The 20,224-nt window shown below is 45.8% G+C and overlaps 1 protein-coding gene and 1 pseudogene across 1 annotated transcript; one reads left to right on the top strand and one right to left on the bottom strand.

Moving 5' to 3' along the window:
- Window positions 1-2,092: 2,092 nt before the first annotated feature.
- On the bottom strand, window positions 2,093-2,484 carry LOC142431960 (large ribosomal subunit protein mL52 pseudogene; annotated as a pseudogene).
- Window positions 2,485-4,719: 2,235 nt separating this feature from the next.
- Window positions 4,720-9,428, top strand: DPRX (divergent-paired related homeobox). Its single transcript, XM_075537840.1, has 3 exons — window positions 4,720-4,747; window positions 6,835-6,989; window positions 9,018-9,428. Exons 1-3 carry the CDS (start codon window positions 4,720-4,722, stop codon window positions 9,426-9,428), a joined length of 594 nt encoding a protein of 197 aa, XP_075393955.1.
- Window positions 9,429-20,224: the final 10,796 nt, after the last annotated feature.

Below are 20,224 nucleotides of genomic sequence, written 5' to 3'. Positions count from 1 at the left end.
GAGGGCATCATGTCTCATAGTGGGGCCAGCCACGTTGTTCTCTCTGTGGACTGGCTGCTCTACTCAGGAACATCATCCTCACGGCCTGGTGGGCCAGGCTGTGTTCCACTCTCTCCTCCTGCCCCTTCATCTGCTCCCGTGTGCTCTGATCAGATATGTCCCTCTCACGGAGCTGCAGAATCAATGTCGTCCTTTGAAACAAATTCTTCTCGGGGGAGGGACCCCTAAGTAATTATTAATCCAGTTATGTCTCTATAGAGATTTACCTCTTGTGGATTTCATAAACAGGAGATCATACAACACAAAAACAAGAAACAAACAAATAACCTAGCAGAGCAACAGTGACTAAACAGGGAAAACCTTAATGGAAAGAAAACACTGAAACTTTAACATGGGTCAGAGGGAAGATCAGATCACACAGCATCTAAGTTTAACCTAACTTCATCTGCCATCATTTTCCATCGTTCACTTTACAAGGCCATCTATCTGATAGCGAGGGCATTCCCATGCCTGGACCATGGTCGGAAGGGATTCACCAGGGGCTTAGTCCACACATGGATTTTGGTCTTCTGTCATCCAGAGCTGTGTGCAAACCGGGTGATCAGAAGTTAAGCTCTGATACCAGTCCCTCCTTGAAGTTGAATTTATTATTTGGATCCTTATTATTTACAATCACACAGACTTCTCTGAGGCTGCTTCTCGGAGGACTTCACAGACCCCCCCCCCCCCCCGCCATTTAGACGGCTGCTTGTTTGAAGATGAGTTAGTCCCTAAAGCAAAGGCACCCCTGACAGACCCCTGGTTTCACTCTAAGCCTTCAAATTAATCCAAATGCCATCTTGAGAATCCCACACTCACCTTCTGACCGCCAAGTCACCAAAATGAAGTCCAGGAAAGGCTAACAGCCCAGAATAATCTCCTTGGTAATCAGAAAGGCGGGGAAGGACAGGCTACTTGTGATCCAGACAGATCAAGGAGGAGCAGACATATTGAACAGACCCACACCAGACAAAAAACAATTAGGAGGAGGAAAAACATGCACAAAGGATAAGGAAGAAGAGAGACATCACCTTGGTCCTCCCCAATTCTGGCCGGAAGAATCTTGCCCCAAAAGACTGACCATCTCTATGATAAAGCCTTTGACAAAAGGTTTTTCAGAAGTTGCTGTGTACATTTGTCTCCTCTGTTGTAAGAACCAAACCACTACCAACTCCATAAACATTTAGAGCATCCCGACACTCGGAATCCAGGTCAGATAACCCCTCAGGAATAGGAATGGGAGGAGTGATACCAGGAGGGTTGGGGGAAGGTGGGGCGAGAGGGAGGGAAGAAACCATGGGGGAAGGGAGAAAGCAGTCCGTGTAACATATGAAAGTAATAATTGATCGTTTTTCAAGGGGTCAAGAGCGTAGGAGGAGTGGAGAGGGAAAAAAACAGAAAAGTGGGTGAAGGGGGACATCATTCAGTGTAAGACATGAAAAAATAATCATTTATAAATTAACAAGGGTTCATGAGGGATGGCAGGTGAAAAAAATGAGAAGCTGATACCAAGGGCTCAAATAGAAAATGTTTTGAAAATGATGATGGCAACACATGCACAAATGTGCTCAATACAATGGATTGATGGATGGTGATGAGTTGTAAGAGCTCCCAATAAAACGATTAAAAATAATAATAAAATAAAATAAATGAACTTATCGCCAGTTTGAAATACAAAAAGAGGAGCTGATACCAAGGGCTCAAATAGAAAGTAAATGTTTAGAAAATAATGATGGCAACTTATATACAAATATGCTTGATACAATTGATGTATGGATTGTTATAAGAGCTGTTAAGAGCCCCCAGTAAACTGATTTTTTTTAAAGTGAGAATGACGAGGGTAACGAATGTATAAGGGTGCTTTACTCAATTGATGTATGTATGAATTGTGATAAGGGTAGTATGAGCCCCAATAAAATGATTTATTAAAAAAAATTAGAGCAGATGGTTTTCCCCTAGGACAAAGGCAAACCTTTCAGACCTCAGTCACGATTCTTTTAAAAAAATTTTTGCTGCATCTATTTTTATTCGTTTTTAAAAAAGAAGCAAGCTGGCCAGTGGTGCTTTTTTACTGTTGTGCAAGGGGGCTCTGTAATGCAGCCCCTTTGGGTTTCGGTGCATTTTCCGCTTCCGTTCTTCTTCCTGAAACTTCTGCTGCCGCCTGAGTTGCCATGCCTGTAATCCAGCATCCATTTCCTGTGACAGCAATACAACTCGTCTCGCAAACTTCTCCCTTTGGGCTTTTCTCCGAAGCTGGCCTTTCATTGGGGGTGCAGGACGGCCATCCGCGTGGGACCAGTCGGGGAGCTCAGTGAGGGCGCCGTAGCCGGAGGGGTTGGCAGCCAGGCCTTGCTGGAGCCGCCACTGGCTGCCCGCCCGAGCTGCCGCGCTGCAGTGCAGCCTCCGGACACCTGTGGAGAGCAGAGTTGTCAGAGCGGCCATGCTGCGGCGCGGGGCGGAAGTGGGCGTGGCCTCAGTCACGATTCTTGCTGACAGTCCAGCACCATCTAACTTCTTCACCACACTTTGATGTAGCACCCCCATCTTCATGAGGGCAAGCATGGAGCAGGACGCTGTTGTGAGAACTAACTGTTCTTAAGTTAGGGCTAGAATGAAGTGCGATCCCCAAGTCCCTCATACGTGTATGGTTTATCTATCTCTGGTTCACTTTAGTGACATCTGTATCACTTTATAGTAGAGAGCATTATAAATCATACTCCCGGGACAGCAGGTCATTGTATGGGCAGTATCAGTAATCTAACCAATGGTATAAAATTCAAAACACTCTTGAGAGAAGAAAAGTACTCACATGTAGGCCTGTTTTTCGGACCTTACTACATGAATTGTTGTCTTTGTACATATTAAAAGGCTAAGTGACTGGACATGATTTACATAAATGAGGGTTGGAGATTAGCCAAAACTTTCCATCACTCGTTACAAGGCAGAACCATGCCTGTCAGACTAATCCATGTCATGAAAAAGCAAAGAGCATTAAAATACTAAATATAGGGTAGGCCCCTGGGATAATCTTGTAAGCGCTTCTATCTAGCAATATATATGTCCCACTCGTGGTCCTGTTCCGGACTCTAATCTCAACTGTAACTGATGTACTGATCGGCCACCAATCGTGATTTGTGATGGCTTCCTGTGTGCCACGCCGTAGTCCTGACTGTCTGACTGTGAGTTCTTGGGCTCCCTTATGACCTCACGCTGCTGGTCTCCATCATCCAGATGAGGTGTCTGTGCTTTTGTTCCTTTAAAACAACATCAACAACTCACTGCCATTGAGTCAATGCAGATGGCGATGACTCATAGTGACCCTATAGCAGAGTGTAGGGCCATAAGTAAGCCCCTGTAAGTTTCTAAGACTGAACCTGTTTGAAGGAGTAGAAAACCCATCTCGTTCCCTCGGAGTGACTGGTGGTTTGGAACTGCTGACCTTGCAGTTAGCAGCCCAATGCGTACCCACTACCCCATCAGGGACCACTTTGGGCGGGTGCAAAACACGTGAATACTTTGGACATGATGTCAGGAGAGACCAGGCCCTGGAGAAGGGCTTGATAAAGTGGAGGGACAGTGAAGGAGGGGGGGTCACTCAGGAGATGGAGGGACACTGCAGTTGCTGGGCTCAGGCATAGGCATCATTGTGAGGATGCAGCAGGACCGGACTGTTCCCTTCCATTGTACACGGAGTCGCTATGGGATGGAAATGACTCACTGGCCCCTACCAACAACGACAAAAACAAAAACCACCAAATGGAACCACAGAAGAGAAACCTGGTGATCTACTCCCAGAAAGATCACAGTGAGAAAAAAAAAAACCCGTGGAGCACAGCTCTACTATGTAACACATAGGGATTCATTAGACACATAGGGATCATTGGACCTTTCCCTGGAGAAAGGTCTTTAGGTGAGGAAGTATGGAGATCAGTTGGATTGGTAACCTTTCCCTGGAGAAAGGCTTGGTTTTTAGGGCAGGAAGTATGGAAATGTAGACACATCCTTCTTAGAAATTTGGAGGATACGGCCTCAGGCATTGTGTAGCCAAAGGGTGCAGAATTACTCAGAGCAGGGATCAGGAATGCCAGGGACACCATTGAGTTTGTGCTCATGATTCGTCAGGGCCCAGGGTGTGGTTTATCAAGGAGAATGTCTTAAATGTGGGCGGAGAGGTAGACATTAGAGAGAGTAAACAAGGATTTGATAAAATAATCCTCTAGTCTTTAATGGTGAGTGCAGAGTGGATTCTCACCAAGAGTCGATGGGGTAACGCATGCAGCCATCAGTTACCAGGGAGAACGGAGCTCCATCAGATTTTCCTGACAGTCCTTTCTCCCAAAGATCCAACCTTTCAGCCAGTGGCCCAGCTCTGGATATGACTGAGGACGGCCACATGGCTTTGGAAGAAAGACCAGCGAAGGGGTTGGTGGATGGAGAATAAGGTGTTAGAGAGGGTAGGGACAAGGGTGTGGCTATCGAACCTACTACCACTGACACTGCCTAACTTTGTGACCGCTACCCATCCAGATCCAGTCACGGCACGCTCTTTCCATGTGAGCAGACAGCCTCATCTTGCTCCCTCAGCTGGTGGATTTGAATAGCCGACCTTTGGTTACCAACCTCGTCTTTGCCTAGTTCTCGGCACTGGACCTGAACCCAAAGATATATGAAGGCTAAAGGATGGCTGACCCGAAGCACCATCCCAACAGTAAGTAGGGGTAGAGTCTAAGGGGAAGACCTCAGTCAGAGGCACAGGCCTATGCTGCTGCAATTGGTTCCCATTGAGTGGATTCCAACTCCATCTCTGTTTTACTTTGGCATTGACATTGGGTTTGGGGTTTTTTGGGGTATGTTTTTCTGTACATGAAATCCAGGATAGGTAAAGCATCGATTCAGTAACTCCATTAGTCGTTTCTTGCACATATGGCAGGGGAAGGTTGGGTATAATGGGGAGCTAATAGCAATGAGCACAAGACAGAAGAACATGTTCTGTACTCAATTGTGGTTTTGACTCTGCAACTCTTTTTAATATGATTGAACTAGATAGAGAAAATAAAAATAAAAAGATGAGTGGGCTGTTGAATTGTAGAATGTGTGAGTTATATGTCAATAAAACTAAAACAAAAGACAAACACTAGAGAGTAAAATCCAGTCTGTAACCACAATGAGTATTAAGGTCAGAATAAAATCATTATAAAGCATAGCATACCAGTATACTCAATAAGCATCAATGATAGATCAAAAGGGCAGGGCAAAGAAAAGAGCTATAGAGGAAAAATGATAGCTAATCGAGAGGTCAAAAAATACCCAGTGAGGTTTTTGTTTTGTTTTGTCATTGAATTCATGTGGACTCAGGGTGACCCTATAGGGCAGGGTAGAACTTCCCCTGTGGGTTTCTGACACTGTAGCTCTTTACCAGAGTAGAAAGTCCTGTCTTTCTCCCTTGGAGCTGCTGATGATTTTGAACTGCTGACCATTTGGATCGCAACCCAATGGGTAACTACTATACCACCACAGCTCCTAGCTAGAAGACAAATACTGGGTTGGTGACGGGGAAAAGGGGAGACTGGAGGAACCTATCAAAAGATTGGATATATAGCACCCCCCCATCAAAGAGTGTATGTGAAGGGAGATAGCAACGGGCAGTGTAAGATATGAAATAATAATAACAATATAGAATTGATCAAGGATTCACGAGGGTGGGGTGAGAGGGGAGGGAGGGGAATAAAGAGGAGTTGATACCAAGGGCTCAAGTAGAAAATGTTTTAGCAATGATGACGGCAACCTATGTACAAATGTGCTTGACACATTGATGTACGGAATGTTGTAAGAGCTGTCAGAGCCCCCGATAAAATGATTTTTTTAAAAGAGAGAGATACTTGTTATGTAGAGCACTAGATAGTATATAGATAATTGATACAGAGGAAACAGTTGACAGATACATTAGGGGATAGATGATAGATACCTCTCGCCACCCGCATCTTTATGGATGCATATGGCTATAGAGAGATGATGTTGTTGTCTTTGAGTTGGTTCCAACTCAGAGCAACCCTGTATGCCACAGAAGGAAACACCACCGGTGGCCAGACTTCTTCCAAGATCCTATAGGGCAGCGTAGAACTGCCCCGGTGGCTTCCGGGAGAGTCGATCTTTACGGGCCCAGAAAGCCTCATCTTTCTCCCTTAATGCATGCAGCTGGTGGCTTCAAAACTACATCACCAGTACAGTCCCCGCTTGATGGAAGAAGGCAGATATGGGGGGGGGGGGGGTGTTTGACTATCAAACGATCTCCAGGTGTGGGTTCAGTTGGAAGTCAGAGCGGTCCGTATCTTGGAGTTCCACCAGTCTCTAGCCCACGTGTAAGCATGGTCTTTTTATGAGTTTGATGTGTCGCCTATTCTACACACACCAACAGAAGACACCAGGGGATCCCATATCACATGACAGAGGACCAAAGAAGCAAGATAGAAGTATACCACCCTTTTCTATGCGGGGCGCACGCACTCCTTGATGCTGTGAAGCAGCAGTTCAACTCATTGCAACCCTCGTGGAGACTCGGACAGAATGGGGCTTAGGAAAACTCGCAGAAATGGCACCCGGCAGTCCTGTGTCTTCCTCCCATCCAAGTACTAACCCCGCTTCCTTTCAAAGATCAGGCCCATTCGGAGTGAAAGCGCCGAAGGCGGGCCTAGGTCTCTTGATTGCCAAGCTGGGCCCAACAGACCGAGGGGGGCGTTCAGGGAGTTTGAGAATGGAATTGTCTTGGTGCTCAGACCTGTTTTCCCTCCTCTGCAGACAATCATTGGCAGTGCACAGAAAGGAATCGAACCAAGTTCACGGAGGGGCAGCTGAAAGAGCTGAAGTGCTTGTTCCTGGAGAACCCCTACCCAAGTTCTACTCTTCTGAAACAGGTGGCCTCAAACATGGGCTTGGATCCCACGGTCCTGAAGGTCAGCAACCCATGTCCCTTCCTGTCCGCCACCCTTCTGGAGTGTTCTAAACTCGGGGACTTTCTGCGACAGTAGCTGAGGTTATGGTTTCACGGGGGCCACGACAGGGGGCTCGGGCTTCGGAAATGATGGTGAGGATGGCGAGGGACCAGACAGTGTTCCTTCCAGGGCCCATTAGGTCACCATGAGTCAGAACCGACTCAATGGCACCTAACAACAATATCCTCCAACCCCTAAACCCAAAGACCCTGCCCATACCCTGGAGACCACCAATCCTCCTCCCGCGTCAAAAGCAGAAATCAGCAAAGATCTCCTGTCATGTATATATAGTTATATAAAAGACCAGAGGGTGTGTGTGTGTGTATCTATATCTATATAGAGATGTATATAGACCAGAGAGCGTATGTGTGTGTATATACATCTATACAGAAGTCCAGAGAGCGTGTGTATGTATATCTATATAAAATCCAGAGTGTATGTGTGTATAAATATATATGACTAGAGCGCATATGTGTCTGTGTATGACCAGAGAGCATATGCATGTATATATCTATATAAAATAGCAGAGTATATGTGTGTATAAATATATATAACACCAGAGAACATATGTGTGTATCTATAAAAGACCACCGTATATGTGTGCATGTGTGTGCATACATACATGTGTGTGTATATATATATATATATATATATATATATATATATATATATATATATATATATACACACTGCTCTCAAGTCCATTCCAACTCATCGAAGTTCACTGTCATTGAGCTGATTCTATCTCATAACAGCCCTATAGGACCGAGCAGTACTGTCCCTGCAGGTTTCCCAGAATGTAGATCTTCTTGGGGACAGACAGTGTCACCTTTCTTTTGCCTATGGAGCGACTGATGGTCTCCCAAGACCAGTCTTGGTGTTGGCATTGCAACACATACCCCGCAGCACCAGTGGGTGTCCTCCTTACCCCGGGTGGTGCTGCTTGTGGAAACTAGACTGCTGACCTCGAGGTCAGCAGTTCGAAACCAACAGCCCCTCTGCAGGAGAAAGACAGTGTCCTACTCCTGAAAAGAGTCCAAGCATCGAAACAGTAGTGAAGGTGGCGCAGGGTCTTGCAGTCCTTCATTCTGTTGGGCATGGTCGCTCTGGGTCAGAGCCAACTCAATGGCACCCAACAACCATGACCACAGGTGCGTGGCCAGGGAGGCCGGGGGTAAATGGAGAACCATCCACCAGGAGTGCGAGGAAGAAGAAACTCTCCTGCAATAGATTACACAACGCTTCTTCGTAGGCTCGAAAGATGGAATCGAAATATATGCCAACAACACTATTAAAATTTAAAAAAGATAAAGTCTCACAAAGCCCTGTCCTAGAGGGTTGCCATGAGTCAAAATCGCCCTGATGGCAGCGAGGTGATTGGATCCACGGCTCCTGGGGCTGGGTGGGTGTCCAAACATTTAAAATAAACCTTCAGACCGCAAACCAAAAGTTTGGCAGCTCCTGTCCTCCAGGGGTTGGGGGGCTAGGGGTGGGGGGACAGCTGAGCCAGTTTTCCATAACAGTGGAAGCGTGGGATCCCCTGCAGGGCAGTTCTACTCTTTCCTATGTAGGGGGTAGAACTCCAATGAGCTCCTGGCTATGGGGCACCTGTGTGTGTGTGTGTCTGGTTTTGGGGTGGATCCTTACCTTTTAGTTGGCAGCCGAGAGTTCAACCCCTCCCTCTCCCAGGGCTCCTTGCCACACAGGAAACCCCGTGGGGGCAGCTCCACATTGGAAAGAGCCAGCAAGCTATGTGTTCAACCACTTGCCCAAAGGTTGGCGGTTCAAGGCCATCCAGTCGCTCAGCGAGAGGACGACCTATCGATCAGCCATGAGGAAACCCTATGGGGCAGTCCTCCTCTGTAACACATGGGGTTATCCTGAGTCAGGACGTGGGGCGGAGGGGTGGGGGAGCCTCCCTAGGCATGAAGACGTTTCTGAAATCACGCCTCTTTTGCCTACCCAAGTTCTTCTCTCTTTCTGATTCAGGTGTGGTTCAAGAACTACAGAGCAAGACTCAGAAAAGCCAAAGACAACGCTGTTGAGCCAAAGCGGCAAGAAGCTCAGTATCAGCAGATCCACGACCACAGAGCCCTGAAGAGTCCTGAGAGGACTTGCTGCACACACCTCGGGTCCCCTAACGGCGCCCATCCTGCACCCCTTGTTTATACAGGACATCTGGTACCTTCATTCCAACTCCGCAAATGCCCCGACTTTAAGCCGTTCACAGATGACTCTCTTGGACACAACATCATCCATTTTGGTTGCTGCCAAGATTCAAACATATACTACCTGGATCCTATCTGGAACCCGGAAGATCTTTCGCCAAACTCAGATTGTACTTCCTTGATTCCTGGCGGCCTACAAACTAAGGATCGTACGTGGCTAAAAACGGAATAAAGGGCAACACGTTCCATGACAATAGCAAAAGGCTTGGGTGGGTAAGAATCTCCATGTTCTTTGTTACGGTGAGGGTCGAGACTGAATAAGTGTGGTGAGAGGACACAACCCTAACACGGGCTTTTCCTGATGTGAACCCACTCCGATTTCCCTTGTCCTGGTAGAAGGGCTGCCTCTCGGTCCATATACAGGTGCCACAGGAGCACAGGAAGGGTTCTGAAATTCCCTCTGCTTCCCAAGGTTATCCGTGTTGTTGTTGTGTGCCATCGGAGTCCGTTCCGACTCATAGGGAGTGACCCAGTGCACAACAGAACGAAACACTACCCGGTCCTACGCCCTCCTCAGGTCAAGCTCATGTTAGAGCTGCTGTGTCCATCCATCTCCTTCAGGTTCTTCCTCTTTCACTGCCCCTCCGCTTTGCCAAGCTTCACCATGTCATATGGAAGGCTACCCACAGGGTGTTGGGATCCACAGCTGAAGGCCCTTGAAGAGTCAATAAAACACATGTAAACATCTGGCATTCAAAGCTTTCAACCCAGATCATCATGACATCAGCAATGACATTCAGCTCCCGCCTCCTCTGCGGAACCTGACTTGAATGTCGGGCAGGTGCTTCTTGCTATATGGAGGCAATGGTTGTTGAATGATCTTTGGCCAAGTTTTACTTGCATGTGATGTTGATGATACGGTGCAACAATTTCCGAATTCTGTTGGGACACCTTTGAAAGGAGCACAAAGATGGATCACTTCCAGTCGGCTGGCCAAGTGTCCATCTTCCAAATGTCCTGGCATTGACCTGTAAGTGCTGCCAGTTTTAATAGCTGGGTGAAAACCTTGCAGGTGGTATTCCATCAAGTCCTGCAGCCTCGTTTAACGCGATGCTTTCCGTGGGGTTGAACTTCTCCCTCCCGCACCATTGGTTGTTGGTCATGTGCAACCTACTGAAGTGATTCAATGTCGACCAGTTCTCTGTGGTACAGGGAGTCTTCCACCTTCTTTCCATGCTTCCTGCAGCATTCAACATTTTGCCCGCAGGCAAAGTGCATGGACACAGCTACTGCAGGAACAACCGTGAGGATGGGGTGGGACGAGGGCCGTGTTTGGTTCTGTTGCACTTGGGGTTGCTATGAGTCAGAACTGACCCCACGGCACCTAGCAACAACCATCTTTTAATATTGCACCTCGGGGCTGGAATTTCTTATTTCTCTCCAGTCCTTTCAGCTGAAACGATGCTGAGTTTGGCCTTCCTTTCTGACATGTTAACTCCAGGGTTTTGAACATTGCAAACGTTCCTTTTGTTTTCTTGAGCTGCCCCCTGAAATTGTCTACCAAGCTGCTCCATGAAAGATGAGGCGGCCCTGTAAAGATTTAAAGTCTTGGAAACCCCAAGGGGCAATATTACTACCCTCTAGGGTCACTGTATATTGATTATAGGCACATAATAATAATAAAATGCCTACTTCAGGAAGAAACCCTAGTGGTGCCATGATTAAAGTGCTCAACTGTTAACCCAAAGGTTGGCAGTTCAAACCCATCCAAGAGCTCCACGGGGGGAATGAGCTGGCACCCCGTTCTCATTCAGTTTACAACCTAGGAAACGCTATGGGGCAGACTTGCTCTTGCCCATGGGGTCACCTGGAGTCAGAACCAACTTGATAGCATCCAGGGACAAGAGCTAACAGCTCCCACATCAGACTATGAACTTCAGGAGCTCAGGGATCTTACGTAGGGGGAATCCCCAGGCACAAAACTGAGCATGAGGGAATGATCAAGACCCTGGAAAGGATAGACGGATCCAGACAGGGGTCATTGAAGCCTTGAGTAGCTCTATTGCTTTCATTTTTTTTGTTTGTTTTTTTGTTTTTGTTTTTTTATTTTAACAATTTATTGGGGCTGATACAATTCTTTTCACAGTTCATACATATACATACATCAATTGTATAAAGCACATCTGTACAGTCTTTGCCCTAATCATTTTTTTCTCTTTTCTTCTTTTACATTTTATTAGGGATCATTTTGTTTTTTTCCACAATTTTATTGGGATCTAATTCACAAATCATGAAATGCCACCGTGTAAGCACATCAAGCGTCGTACAATCATCCCCACAATCCGTTTTGGAACTTTCTCTTCATTCTTCTTTTTTTTTTTTAAATAATTTTATTGAGGGCTCATACAACTCATCACAATCCATATATACATCCATGTGTCAAGCACATCTGTACATTCATTTCCCTCAACATTCTCAAAACATTTGCTCTCCACTTAAGCCCCTGGCTTCGGCTCATTTTCCCCTTCCCTCTCCGCTTCCCCACCCCCATGAACCCTTGATAATGTATAAATTATTATTTTGTCATATCTTACACTGTCTGAGGTCTCCCTTCACCCACTTTTCTGTTGTCCATCCCCCAGGGAGGAGGTTATATGTAGATCCTTGTATCAGTTCTTCTTTTCTACCCACCCCACCCTCCCGGTATCTCCACTCTCACCACTGGTCCTAAAGGATCACTTTCCCTGAATTCCCTGTTTCCAGTTCCTACCTATACCAGAGTACATTCTCTGGTCTAGCCAGATTTGTAAGGTAGAGTTGGGATCATGATAGTGGGGGAGGAGGAAGCATTTAGAACCTAGAGGAAAGTTGTATGTTTCATCGTTGCTACACTGCACTCTGACTGGCTCATCTCCTCCCTGAGACCCTGCTGTAAGGGGATATCCAGTTGCCTACAGATAGGTCTTGGATCCCCAATCGGCACTCCCCCTCATTCACAATTATTTAATTGTTTGTTCTTTGATGACTGATACCTGATCCCTTCGGCACCTCATGATCACACAGGCTGGTGTGCTTCTTCCATATGGGCTTTGTTGCTTCTGAGCTCGAAGGCCGCTTGTTTACCTCCAAGCCTTTAAGACCCCAGACACTGTATCTTTTGATAGCCAGGCACCATCAGCTTTCTTCACCACATTTGCTTATGCACCCATTTGTCTTCTGCGGTCATATTATGGAGTTGAGTACACAATGATATGATTTTTGTTCTTTGATGTCTTCATTCTTGTACTCATTGTTATTAGCTCCCTGTTCTCCCATCCCACCCCACTCCCTACCTCCCCTGCCATATCCCCAAGGAACCATTAGTCCAGTTTCTGTCCCTATAGATTTACCTGTCCTAGATTTCAAAAACAGAAAAACATTTTTAAAAATAAAACACTAACATGAATAATAAAATAAGATATAACAATCTCAATAGAAAAGCAGAAAATATTAAAAACTAGAACAAATTTAGAGTATATTTGGGGTTTTTTGTTTGTTTGTTTTGTTTTACTATATTTGTTTTTGTTGCTGCATTCCATTGGGTTGATTCTGACACATGGGACCACAAGTGACAGAATAGAACTGCCCCATCACACTGTAAGACTGGAAGGCAATCTCACCTTTCCCTTGCAGTGCTGCTGGGTGGATTTGACCCATCAATCCTTCACTGAGTACTTCTTACAGATTGATGTGTGTGTCCCCCCCAAAAAAATAAAAAATCTGTGTCTACTAAACTAGGCATGATTCAGTATTACAGAATTATCCCCCATTTTATCATCTGATTTGGTTACCTTAAGTGTTGTAAGTTCTAACCATGATGATGTCATTGGGCCTGGATTAGAGGTGATGGGTTATGTGAATGATTGGATTATGGGATTAGATTAGATCTTGAGTGGATCTCTTTGAGACAAATAAGAGATTAAAAACAGAGAGCGGAGGGGGAGGGACTTCCTGCCGCCAAGAAAGAACTAGGAGAGCAGAGTCTGTTCTTTGGACCTGAGGTCTCTGTACGGAGAACCTCCTAGACCTAGAGGAAGACTGATAGCAAGGCACACTATGATCTCCAAGGAAGGTTGGTGTTTCTGTCTTTCAATGTTTCTGTCTGTTTTGCTGTCTTCTTCTCTCTTATTTTAATAGACCAAGTCTATTAGTGGTCACCAGGGTGGGAAAGGAAGGCGAAGGAGGGTAAATGGTAATTTTAAAAACCACATTAAGAGGAAGAGGGCACTGATCATCACCGAAATTACCGTTGTACATACACCTGCAAAAAAAAAGGAAAGTTGGGTGGGTAGAGTTCAGAATTGTACGGTTCAGAGTAATTTCACAATTACAACGCTTCACTTAGTAACAGAAATCCACATGTTCCCATCCCTTCTTTCGTGCCCCTTTGATCTTCACTGGCTACAACCATTGTCTTCATCGCTCCCATCAACTAACCGTGTGGGAATGAGCATGTGAGGTGCTTGTGACCCATCAAGAGGATTGAAAAGTTTGCTGATATATAAATAAGGAAATATACCTGTATAAAGGTATGTGTATATAAAACATGTGTTCAGGTTTAAAGAAATATTGGCACATGTAGACGTGGCATCGAGGATGTTTTGGGGTGTGTGTGTGTGTGTGTGTGTGTGTGTGTGTGTGTGTGTGTTGGGAGGGGAAGGATTAAGAAGGTATCGAGTGTGAGCACTTTATTCCTACATACAGAAAATTATCAAGTTCTGTTCATGGAGTTTCTCAGTTCATTCAGTATACTTCAGAAGCAAAAGCAATGTTTTTTTCCCCCTCAAACATTTTCTACAAAATACCTGCTATACCCGCACATCTTAGGGTCCATTTCTTTCTCTCTAAAGTCATTTTATTGGGGTCCCTTACAGCTCTTATAACAATCCATACATCCATTATATCAAGAACATCTGTACATATGTTGCCATCATCATTTTCTTTCTTTCTTTCAAGTCATTTTATTGGGGACTCTTACAGTACAGCCCTCAAACATCCCAGATACCAGTTGTATTGATCATATTTGTACATAGGCTGCCATCATCATTTCCCAAACATTTTCTACTTGAGCCCTTGGTATAAGCCCCACCTCTTTCCCTCCCCACCCCCACCCTTCCATTACTGTTTTCTGAACATTCTTTCTGTTTGAGCCCTTGGTATTCTCTCCCCTTTTTTACCTCCTACCTCCTGTTGTGTATATTTTTGCCACAATTAGAAAAAAATTTACATGATTTAAAAAGGAGTACAAGGAAGAAGAAACTGCCCCAGAGTTGACTGTGGTGGTAACTGTATAACTCCTCTTGATAGGACTGAATGATGGAATTGTATGTCCCATGGACGAAGTGCTCATAAAACTGTTGTTGTTTTTTTAAGAAACATTGGAGAGCTTAAACTACAGCTACTCTAACAAAAGCATAAAAGTATAAAAAAGAAAGGGAAACTTCCCATTCAAACCCATTCCCTTTGAGTCAATTCCAACCCATAGTGATCCCATAGGACAGAGCAGAGCCACTCCACAGGGTTTCCAAGGCTGTAGTACTGATGGTGGGTTCAAACCACCAACTCTTAGGTTAGCAGCTGAGCACGTGACCACTGAACCTATAGGATGCATGTCTGCCCAGCAAGTGGACAGAAACTTGCTATTCAGGTGGAAATGGCAAAAGATGGTCAACTGTAAGATGCAAGTCACCTAAATTCCTATGCAAACCAATAAACAACAATAGTTGGCTATTAGTCACAAAGACTGAGCTAATCATGAGAATTACAAAAGCGATGGATTTTAGACTGTGGGGAACAGAGGACTAGGGGGACAGTGTATGCGGGTAAATTCTTTATTCTCATATTTCAAGAAGCCTGGCAAGCTAGGATTTTGGGGTGGAGAGGTGAGTTAGAGATAAGTCCCAGTCACAGTCTCATAATTAATATTGATCCCTACAATATCCTCGGGAGACAGTCACTTCTCCTTACCTGCCTCCAGCAAAGGTGTTAGGCGACTCCTCCAGTGAGCTCAGGGACCTCTAGGGCTAAGGGTGCAGCCCACTTAGTAACCTATGTGGTTACCTGAGTATATAAGCTGGTGTTGGGAATTCTCTCTCTCTCTCTCTCTCTCTCTCTCTCTCTCTCTCTCTCTCTCTCTGCAAACCTGGCTCTCAAAGTCCTGAAGACAAACATCCAAAACGTTTGTCTCTTAATTTCTTTCCTTTAATTATGCAACCATCCCTTAGGAACCTTCTGGGCCTGAGGCTGGACTTCACACTCTACTGATGTGTAAAAATGGCTCATGGGACAGTATAAAGATGGCTTGGTATGGGGAGGCATGATCTGACCTCTTCTAACTTTATGAGAGGGAAGGAGAATCCACCTTCAGCGTCAACAGCCCAGGGCTGATTCTTAAAGGGCAGAGGTCATGCATACCTGATCCTCTCACCAACCTTGACACCAACTCTGACAGCAGCCATCCCTCCCAGGGCTCTCCCTACTTCTCTGCTCGCCAGTTCATTGCGATGGGACTCACACACAATACTCACGACTATGAGGCTTGTTAGAGGAATAACAGCTTACAACTCACCAGGAGCCATGGCTCAAGGTAGTTCTTCTGTCAGGACTGACAGCTTCTCCTCAGCCACATGCTTTTCTGTGACCTTGGAGCTCTTGGCCCCACCTCTCCCCTGGAAACCTCACTCAAAGATGTTCATCTTTAGTTCCACCAGGTCCATAAACCTAGCTCCAACAAATGCCTGGGGGCATCCTCTTCCCCAAGCAAGCAGCTCAATTTTCTCCCTGCCTCCTGCCAGTGTCTCTCTCGCTCTCTCGCTCTCTCTGTCTACAGGGTCAAGGTGGCTCTCATCACAGGGATCCCAGGGTCCAAAGGACTCCTTCCACTCTCAGCTCCTGTTTCTGGGTGGTCTTGAGCTCCCCTTGTCCAAAACTCTGATAGCTCACTTTTAGCCTAGCAGGATGGCCAAGCTGACCAGTCCCTTCCTTAGGGCTCCACACACTTTGTAGGCATGGTCCCACCCAACAAGGGTACCATGAACCTTACTTATTACGTATCAGCAAGCAAGTCAATCCTCCTGAAGGACCACAAGCACTGCCTATGCCTAGCCACACAGTTATTTCAGCGGAAGGTACAAAGACTATGGTTCCAACCATTGAAGATCAAACCATAAAAGTAGTTATTTAAAAAGATAAAACATGACCCCTCCTAGATACACCCTAATAAGAACAAACAAAACAATACAAGCCAATAATACAGACAATTTTGGTTTGGATCGTTCTGTGGTTTTCATCATGTTGCTGGAGGTCCCGCTCCTCTTGAAGTTGTATTATCTGTCGTCCTGGTTTTCGATATATGAAACCCAGGATTGATGAGCCTATAGAGTCAGCAAGTAGAATAAGGGTTTTGGGGGTAAGAGACAATATCAAGGAGCCCATGTTAAAAGAAAGAATGTTTGGAAACTGATTGTGGTAGCAATTGTACCATTCTGCTTGAACTATGGAACGATGTGAGATTATATATATATTTTTTTAAATAAATAAAAAGATCAAACAAATTGATGTATGTATGGATTGTGATAAGAGTTGTATGAGCCCCAACTGGGGAGGAGGTGGGGAAAGAAAAATAAAAGGATGAATATAAGGAAGAAAAGGGGAGCGGGGGGGGGCATGGGGCACTAACCCACCCAAGGGGAGGGTATTGTTTATATCTCCACAGGGAAAGAGGGATCAGACTTCAACCCAGTGCTGCAAGGTGTGAATGCAACATTCCAGTGAACCAGTAGAGAGGTATGGGAGGCTGGCCCCAGTACCAAAAATTAAGTAGATTCCTGCCCCTTCCCCAGAAGAATTCGTTTCAAAGGACGACATTGATTCTGCAGCTCTGTGAGAGGGACGTATCTAATAAGAGCACACGGGAGCAGATGAAGGGGCAGGAGGAGAGAGTGGAACACAGCCTGGCCCACCAGGCCGTGAGGATGATGTTCCTGAGTAGAGCAGCCAGTCCACAGAGAGAACAACATAGCTGGCCCCACTATGAGACATGATGCCCCTCAGTGACCAAGGGCGATACAGGGGACAGCACCGGTGACATAGTGTGGGAATTGCACCTGACCTGATCCCACCACACCCAGACAAAGCACTGGGGGAGTGCAGCAGAACAGCAAGGGAATGGAGTGGCAAGGTCCCCAGGGAATGCTGAAAGTGGACTTTGGGGCCAGAGCGTGGTGCCCCAACAGACTGGACTGGAAAACACTCCTAAAGGCCAGCAAACGATCCTTGAACGAACTACAAGCTTTTCTCTCTTGATGTGTTTTGTTTTGTTCTTTGTCAGTGGTTTGTTGTATACTGTTGCTTTGTTTTCCTCTGTCTTGTTTTTGTGCATGTTATTATCTCCACAGATCTGTCTAAATCAGATAGGCTGAATGAACTATCTAGAGGAAAAACAATGGGACCAACAGTTCCAGGGGGACTTGCGATAGGGGTGGGTGGGGGGTAAGGAAATGGTATTAACTAACCCAGGGACAAGGGAACAACATGGGATCCAAATTGGTGGTGAGGGGGGAGTGGCAGGTCTGGTAGGGAATGATCAAGGGTAAGGTAATGGAACAAAGAGGTATAGCTATAACATAGGTGGAGACGGAACATGATAGTGGGGCAGGAGGAAAGTCAAGGGAAATAGAGGAAAGAGCTAGGAGGCAAAGGGCATTTATAGAGGTCTAGACAAAGACATGTACATGCAAATATATATATATGAGGATGGGGAAATAGATCTATGTGCATATATTTATAGGTTTAATATTAAGGTGGCAGAAGGACCTTGGGCCTCTACTCAAGCACTCCCTCAATGCATGAATACTTTCTTCTATTAAATTGGCATTCTATGATGCTCACCCTCCCGACACAACTGCTGAAGCCAAAGCGGGTGAACAAGTAAATGTGGTGAAGGAAGCTGATGGTGCCTGGCTATCAAAAGATATAGTTTCTGGGGTCTTAAAGGCTTAGAGGTAAACAAGCGGCCATCTAGCTCAGAAGCAACAAAGCCCACATGGAAGAACACACCAACCTGTGTGATCACGTGGTTCCGAAGGGATCAGTTATCAGGCATCAAAGAACAAAAAATCATATCATTGGCTGCACACCTCCATGATATGATCGCCGAGGACAAGCGGGTGCATAAGCAAATGTGGCGAAGAAAGCTGATGGTGGCCGGCTATCAAAAGAGATAGTGTCTGGGGTCTTAAAGGCTTGAAGGTGAACAAGTGGCCATCTGGTTCAGAAGCAACAAAGCCCACAGGGAAGAAGCACACCAGCCTGTGCGATCACGAGATGCCAAAGGGACCGGGTATAAGGCATCATAAAAAAAAAAAATCTTACCATAGTGAATGAAGGGGGAAGTGCAGAGTGGAGACCCAAAGCCCACTTGTCGGCCACTGGAGATCCCCTCACAGAGGGGTCTAGGGGAGGAGATGAGTCAGTCAGGGTGCAATATAGCACCGATGAAGAACACAGCTTTCCTCCAGTTCCTAAATGCTTCCCCTCCGCCCCCGACTACCATGATACGAATTCTACCTTTCATGTCTGGATAGAGCAGAGGTTGTACACTGGTGCATATAGGAGCTGTAGGCACAGGGAATCCAAGGTGGATGATACCTTCAGGACCAGGGGTGTGAAGGGTGATACAGGGAGAGTAGAGGGTGAGTGGGTTGGAAAGGGGGAACTGATTACAAGGATCTACATGTGACCTCCTCCCTGGGGGACGGACAACAGAAAAGGGGGTGAAGGGAGATGCCGGACAAGGCAAGATATGACAAAATAACAATCTATAAATTGTCAAGGGCTCATGAGGGAGGGCGGGAGTGGGGAGGGAGGGGAAAAATGAGGACCTGATGCCAGGGGCTTAAGTGGAGAGCAAATTCTTTGAAAATGATTAGGGGGAAAAAAGAAAATGATTAGGGCAAAGAATGTACAGATGTGATTTATACAATTGATGTATATATATGTATGGATTGTGATAAGAGTTTTATGAGCCCCTAATAAAATGTTTTATAAATAAATAAAAGTCCATTAAGAGAAGAAAAAAATGATCCAACAATGACGGAAATGCCTGCATCCTCCTGTAAATGTTACTCATGTGATTGAACCCAAGAAAACAAGCAAACTCCCTGCCCTTGGCTCACAGATACAGGACAGGATAGAACTGCCCCCTGTGAGTCTCCAAGCCTGTCACTTAAAAAAAAAAAAGTTTTATTGGTACCTAATCTACATACCCACAATTCCATAGTTCAATCATATCAGGATGAATTGTACAATCCTTACCACAATCAATTTCAGATCATTCTCTTTCTTTCTCTCCCCCCGCCCCTCTTTAATTGAATCACCTTAAGACTGTCCCTTTTGACTTACAGGAGAAGAAAGTCCCGTCTTTCTTTTGAGGAGGGGCTGGTGGACTCGAACTACTGACCTTGCAGTTAGCAGTCCAGTCAGTCATCACCAAGCTGATTGCACAGAACTCAGAAAAGAAATCATCTGCAACGAGAACGCTCAGACCAAAGGCTAGGTGATCAGACATTAGGGTCCTTACTCAGAAGACTGGCTGTTAGGTGCTGTGGGATCTCTTTCGAAGCACGGGGAACCCTGCGTGCAAGAGAACGAATCACTGCCCCGTTCGGCGCAATCCTCGCGATGATTGGTGTGTTCGAGCCCATTGTCTACTCCTCTCCTCGAAGGTCTTTCTCTTTTTTCTGATTGACTGTCTACTAAGCGTGATGGTAGACTGTCCCTTCTCCGGGGACTGACTGGGCCTCCTGATAACAGGTCCAAAGTACTTGAGACAAAATCTCGCCATCCTCACTTCTAAGAAACGTTCTGGCGTCATTTCTTCCAAGATCATTTGTCCGTTCTCCTAACCGGCTGAGGTAGTTTTAACAGCCTTGACCAACATCCTAATTCATTAATCTGACTTCAACGGTTAAAACTGTCAGCACGTCCCCG

This window comes from Tenrec ecaudatus, chromosome 18 (assembly GCF_050624435.1).
Source record: "Tenrec ecaudatus isolate mTenEca1 chromosome 18, mTenEca1.hap1, whole genome shotgun sequence".
NCBI lineage: Eukaryota > Metazoa > Chordata > Mammalia > Afrosoricida > Tenrecidae > Tenrec > Tenrec ecaudatus.
This window is presented reverse-complemented; position numbering and strand designations above follow the sequence as displayed.

Excerpts from the sequence above, each read along its gene's own strand:
- DPRX (XM_075537840.1), top strand. The coding sequence starts at position 4,720 with ATGGCTGACCCGAAGCACCATCCCAACA. Across the intron at positions 4,748-6,834 it reads CCCGAAGCACCATCCCAACA|ACAATCATTGGCAGTGCACA; the intron begins GTAAGTAGGGGT and ends CCTCCTCTGCAG. Across the intron at positions 6,990-9,017 it reads TGGATCCCACGGTCCTGAAG|GTGTGGTTCAAGAACTACAG; the intron begins GTCAGCAACCCA and ends TTTCTGATTCAG.